Below are 6,000 nucleotides of genomic sequence, written 5' to 3' on the forward strand. Positions count from 1 at the left end.
TGCTTTATTTTATTTGGTATAAGGAACTTTGCAATTTTGTGTAGAAATGCAAAAAAAAAAAAGTCACCTTTTATTTCATAGTACTACATCTTTCTGTGCCACAAAATGTCTTTAAAGATGACTGCTAAATTCTGACCTGCTCCAGATCCCGCTGTGTGAACTCGAACAGCCTGTGACTGGGATCACTGGCCGACACCAGCTCACCCATTGGAATCCCCCTCCGTGTGTAGACAAGCCAGCTGTCCTCAAAATCTGAGTCGTCATCTCGATAACGAAGATCGCTCACTGTCACCAACCTCTGGCTGTCTCGGGCTACGTGGAAAACTCTGTCAACAACTCTAACAGGTTTCTGGTCATTCACGAGCTGCACGGAAATATTAAATGTTTGTTCCTCTGTTGTTCCTTCCTCCTTTTTGTTTGTGTGCTTGTGTGATTTCAAAACAATAATTTGAAATCTGAAGAAGTCCTGCTTGGTCTCGCTGTCATCGTGGACATACATGATCCGCTCTTTGGTGATATCCTGATTTGTGAAAGTCAGGATGTTGTCATTGATGGAAGTGGAGTTGGACAGGTTGATCTTCCTTAGCTGCCCGTGTTTTGGGCTTACCGTAATGTTGTAATGGACCTCTCGGTTACTTGCCGCGTGAGTGAACAAATTATCTTTAGTTATTACTTTGCTTGCTCCTTCCAGGATCGAAAGGCCTTTATTTACAAATGTGATGGTGGTTGACTCGGCCTTAATGTTGATTCTGAAGTCATAAGGTGTTGATTCGGCATGTGCAGAAAACACTTGAAAGCTGAAGGAGTCCCTTGTGTCATCGTGCAGCCTGTTAAAGAGATCATACTTCACCAAACCATCTGTGACGTTCTTCTGACTGAAGGTTGAGTTTCTTAGAAGAATTTGGTGGTTGAGGAACAGCTGACCTTTCTTTGGTACCGTCAGAAGCCTGAATAAGAGCTCATTTTCATTCAGTTTAACACCCTTAGAAATTATATGAAGGTCTTCAGGAGTCAGAACAGCAGTCTCAATCCCGCTGACCTCCATCTTGCTCCGCGTTACCTTCAAGTGAATCCAATGTATCACTATGGCAAATGCAATCTCTTCTGTGGCCTGTGAATTAATGATGATCTTACATTTGAACTGATCTGTGACATTGTTCTGAGCTTGGACACCACGGTAGGTGCTGATGTATCGGATCTTCTCTTTTCCTAGAACCTTCTGTGAGAAAAAAGTGGTGGATTTCCAATCACCGCTTGAGTGCAACCTCTGGATCTCTCCATACGTTGGCAGCTCCGTGAGGTCATACCAGATATCAACAGTGTTATCAGCCACGTTGACCTGTACCGCCAGGTGACTGGTGTTCATGATGGCAGCTTTGCCTTGGTTCACCTCTAGTCCAGTGTTGTTCACCAGTTTGTACTCAAGTTTCACAGCCAGTATCCTTAAAACCACTGTGTTGCTGACCTGCAGAAACGAGAGGAACAGAAGAAAATATGGCATGGGTGAAGATTAATAAAAAATGACACAAAATAATATACAATGTCAGGTTTGCAAGGATAAAAGACGAGTAAACGAATGCTTTAATGAATTTAAAATGGTAAATTAGTCCTAAAGAGATATTTTGTGCGTTGTGCAAAAGCCAGTGCTCTACCTACCCTTTGCCCATCGCTGACTCTTAGTACCAGCCTGGAGGCAGAAGTTCCGGTGTGCACAAAGGTGATTTTACCTTCCTCTAGATCTTTTAGAGAGAATAAGTTGATGGCCCTGAAAAAAAGAGACATTTTCATGCTATTGGCCATCATGCACTTATTCACTCCTCGTCCTGCCTTATATGTTTTCTTTACCTCATACAGTGGAATGTGATGTGCTGCATTCATTTTCAGTAGATTTACTTAAAGATGAAGTCTTCAAGATGGCCATATGAAAATTATCCCAGAAGAACAACAACCCTGTCAACTGTTGCACCAGCCATAAAACCAACCTGCCAGGGTAATCCTGGTGCTCCAGATGCCCAGCTTCGGTGTTGAGGTTCCCCATGGATCTGAAAACCAGGTCTTCAGGGCTGCTATCGGGGTCTAGCACTTCCAGTATTTCTGTGGTCAGCTGGGATCATGAACAGATTCATTTAGATTTTCATGTTTATCACTCACATTTTTATCAGCCGGGCATTTAGCTGCACCTACCAGTCGTTTGGACCTCTCCAACAGAGTAAAAAGGTTTCCCTGGGGCAATCTGAGGACAGGAGCATCATTAACAGGACTGATGCTGATATCTAACCGGTGCAGATGGCTGTCCTTCAGAAACATCGGAATCTCCTTATTTTTGGAGAAGGCTGTAAATGTGAAGGAGTCATTCTGGTCCTCTGAGCCATTGTGAACATACATAACTCGACCCTGCCACAGATCCAGCATACTGAATGTTCGCTCTTTCTCCTCAGCACCTTTAATAATTATTCGCTCCTGCATTCCATCAACTGGATCAGCTTGATCTGGACCAAGGTTCAATCGGAGCTGGCCACCAGCAGGTGGCTCCTCAATGTGGAACAACAACTGTGATGGATGGATGCCAAGTTTGTGGAAATCCAGATTTATCTGGCAATAGGTTCAAATGGAAATACACTTCAAACAGTGTAAAAGAAACTCAAGTAAACGTGTGAGAAAAAGAAAAGGTTTTACCTTCATGTGTTTGGGTTGTAGCAGCACCTGGCCTCCTTCAGCTACCTCCAGCTTCCTCAGCACCAAAACATTCAGGCTGTTCTTGTCCGTTGTTGTAGCATCAAACTCAGGACGATCGGTTGGACCGGAGGTCACGACTGTCTTTGAGACTTGACCTGCATCACAGCCTACTGTAATGTCTTTAGTGACTATGGCATGAGGTAAGCCTGTTTTTTGGGTGTTTACTCTGATATTTTGAATGCAGCCTTTAAAAGAGCCTCCTTCTAATGAAGCAGAAGACAATCCTGTAAGTCTTGCTTTCTCCAGAGTATTCTCATCTAGTCCTCCTAAGAAAAGAGGCCCTTGGAGCTGGATGACCTGAAGCTCCTGGTTCAGACTGACCTTCACCAACTCCTTTCCTATTCTAAACTGAACACTATGAGGCAAGAAGTGCAGTTGAATGGGGTACCAGGAGTGGTTGCTGTAAATGTGAGTCAAGGAACGCAGCTCAACCTTACTCCCTTCTCCATTCCCGACCAAAGCCACTAGATGACCATCTCTCACCTCAACCGCTACAAACCCTCCCTCCCTTCCAGAGTTATACAAGACCATCCCGTTTCCTACTTTAGGGGAAGGGTGTAATTCACATTCAAATGTTCCTTCTTGAAGGATGTCCCATTTTGCAAGAGAGATGAAGGCTTTAGAGCTGGAAAAATGCACAGCATCTTCTTCTGTGGCTGAAAACTGTTGACTACAACCAAGAGCTACCTCGTGGACAAGCTTGTACCCAGAGTGGGCCTTAAGATTGGTCAGAAGGTTGTGTTCGTTGAAGACAACTTCATCCATACAACCCCTAAACCCAGCTGAGATACTAAGAAGGTATAGATGGCTCAATTTGGCTGTCCCACCAACAAGGAGCCCATCCTCTACACTGAGCTCCAGATCTGGACCTGGCATTTGGAGTTTAGTGCGAGAGGTTCGGTCCACTATCATGTTGATAGAATGTTGTGTGTGGTTCAGATCCACTGTGTGCCATTCAAGGTCATTGAGATGGATGCCCTTCTCTGAGTGTAACAAACGTTCCCCTGAACCCAAGTTGACACGTACCTGAGGTTGAAGGAGAAAAGAATGAGGTAAAAGCACATTAGATTTTATCTTGTAAATTTCTCCCTCTGTTTTCTACGACAAACCAAAACCTTAAAGAACAAGAAAATCAACACAGATGTGGTTTGGTTTTCCAACCTCAGTCATGAAGGAACTTGTTATAAAAGGAAGCATGTGCCAGGGGCTTTAATTTTTTTTCCTTTAGTCAAGAAATCTGACACCACTTTGCATACTTTGCATGCTTTCCTCCTGACTTTTCTAGATTGTAAAAATCAAAAATGCAGCAAAAAATTTAGCTGCAGTGTCCTAAGGCATATAAGTATTTTTCTGTTAAATGAACACGCAAAGCCTTAAAAAAGACTTCACTGCTCTGTAGTTTTACCTGCAGATGTCCAGATATCAGCTCCAAAAGCAAAAAGTCTCTGCGTCCTGCTGCCAAAAACAGCAGCCCTGATTGGCTTGAAGTTCGGAACTGTACATGAATTAAAGTCTGAATGGACTTCTCAGCTGTCTGCAGGTGAATGTAGCTGTTGCCATAGAAGGAAACTGCAAAAGGAAAAGTGACACAAATGTAAAAAGAAAATTAGGCTGACAAACTTTGCGTTGCAAACTGAAGTTTCTCCCTTTTTGTTTTTATTTTTATCTGTTCAAACAACACATTCTCACTCCCAGCGTGTCGAAAACAACCGTTTGGTCAGCCACCCTCCGTTGCCTCGGTCCAAACCCAACTGATTTCCTGTGGGAAACAAACACTTGGTCACTGTAAGGATAACGTTTTAGCTAGCAAGATGGAGGGGAAGGTTATAAATAACAAGAGGATAAGGTTCGAGTGCGGTAAAATGAGCTTGTTTGGTGCCCCGCTGCGGACATCCCATCATGTCAGTTTTACGCTGCATTGGGATCTGCAGTCGCCAACCCCCCTTTTCGTACCTAAGTGACGTAAAAAGGCACTTTTGGCATCTGGGGTGTGACTCAGAGGATGGCTGACCAAGCGTTTGTTTTTGACGCGCTGGGAGTGAGAATGTGTTCGTTCAAATTATAGCAGTCTTAAAGGTGTGTGGGAGTGGTTGACTGAACTTTTTTTTTTTATTAATATTTATGATTATAATCGATCACACTGAGTTTTTCATGCAGGATGACTATGAAAACAGTCTGCTGTGTTATCTTCTGAGAGAAAATAAACGTGGTTTCTAGGATTTGAAAATTCTCACACTGTGATGTCACACTGTAAATTTGCATCCATGGCCTCACCCGTCTTGGCTCTCGCCCGCCCACAGGAAAGCTTTTTGAAGAGGTTTTGCAGCAAGGAGAGATAGCCAAGAGTCTTGATAGTGACTTTGCAACATGGCTGAACACATTCTGTTAGCCAATCAAAAGTGAGGTGTGTGCATATCATTATAAATAATGAGCAACCCTGCTGTTTTCAGCCCAGCACTGCACCAGCAGACTTCTGCATCTCAGAACAGGAGCATCATAGCCTTTTTTAATTATTCATAAGGCATTGATTTATACTAGAGAATAAATAATAAATGAGTAAACCACACCTTTAAACACATTTAGATCCATGTGTTGATCTACCATTTGGACTGAGGCACAGAGTTGATCACTCACTCTTCTATTAATCTCCTGTGACTGATCGTTCGATGTGTTGTCAGTTCTGCACTTTGTAGCTTTTATCTAAATTCAATTAATGCCAGCTAATGGGTTTTGGAGCAGCTCCTAATGAAAAGCTAAGAGGTTAATTGGACGTCACTGACCCAGATGACGCAAACTGGCTTTTTATCTGATCGTAATGTCATGAGCTGGATGGTGTGAAAGTTGAACAGAAAATAAATATCCATTATATATGAAAAAGTGTTTTAGTCAGTGTAATCTATTGCAAAATTTGCCATATAATTGTGTTTTTTTTCTACAGCATACTGAGCTAACAATCTGAAAAAGCTAAAAACTCAAAACTACCATCAGCTTTGGCAAGTTATAGCATGCTGGTTTTTGTTTAAATCACGTGAAAATGAAATCTGAGACTTAAAGTTGACCTTAAGTGACTGAAAAAGACTGGTCAGGTGCCAATTTGTTTTAGATGGAAGGGGAAAATAAATCTGTTTTAGAGACATGTGTGTACAGCATATTTTCATGCTGGGACCCTGGTTTCCATTAATAAAAGAGTAAAATCATTTCTTGATTTCCATTGATTTGACCTACATAACAGCAGCGATGGAGCACTCAGTGGGAAAGATAGTC

General features: G+C 42.5%; 1 protein-coding gene across 2 annotated transcripts in view; it reads right to left on the minus strand.

The window, feature by feature from the left end:
* The window catches only part of LOC107396678 (chondroitin sulfate proteoglycan 4), a 29,960-nt gene that overhangs the window by 22,188 nt on the left and 1,772 nt on the right, over positions 1 to 6,000 (minus strand). The window contains exons 2-8 of one of the 2 annotated variants that reach the window (XM_054744213.2): positions 4,426 to 4,495; positions 4,142 to 4,305; positions 2,677 to 3,762; positions 2,185 to 2,592; positions 1,983 to 2,104; positions 1,657 to 1,765; positions 137 to 1,465 (exon numbers count right to left, since the gene is read on the minus strand). In XM_054744213.2, coding sequence (XP_054600188.2) covers positions 137 to 1,465; positions 1,657 to 1,765; positions 1,983 to 2,104; positions 2,185 to 2,592; positions 2,677 to 3,648 — 2,940 coding nt within the window. In that variant the 5' untranslated portion in view covers positions 3,649 to 3,762; positions 4,142 to 4,305; positions 4,426 to 4,495. The remainder of the gene's footprint in view (positions 1 to 136; positions 1,466 to 1,656; positions 1,766 to 1,982; positions 2,105 to 2,184; positions 2,593 to 2,676; positions 3,763 to 4,141; positions 4,306 to 4,425; positions 4,496 to 6,000) is intronic. The other variant, XM_015976493.3, reaches the window with a different exon arrangement.

The sequence above is a fragment of the Nothobranchius furzeri genome, chromosome 6, assembly GCF_043380555.1.
Source record: "Nothobranchius furzeri strain GRZ-AD chromosome 6, NfurGRZ-RIMD1, whole genome shotgun sequence".
NCBI lineage: Eukaryota > Metazoa > Chordata > Actinopteri > Cyprinodontiformes > Nothobranchiidae > Nothobranchius > Nothobranchius furzeri.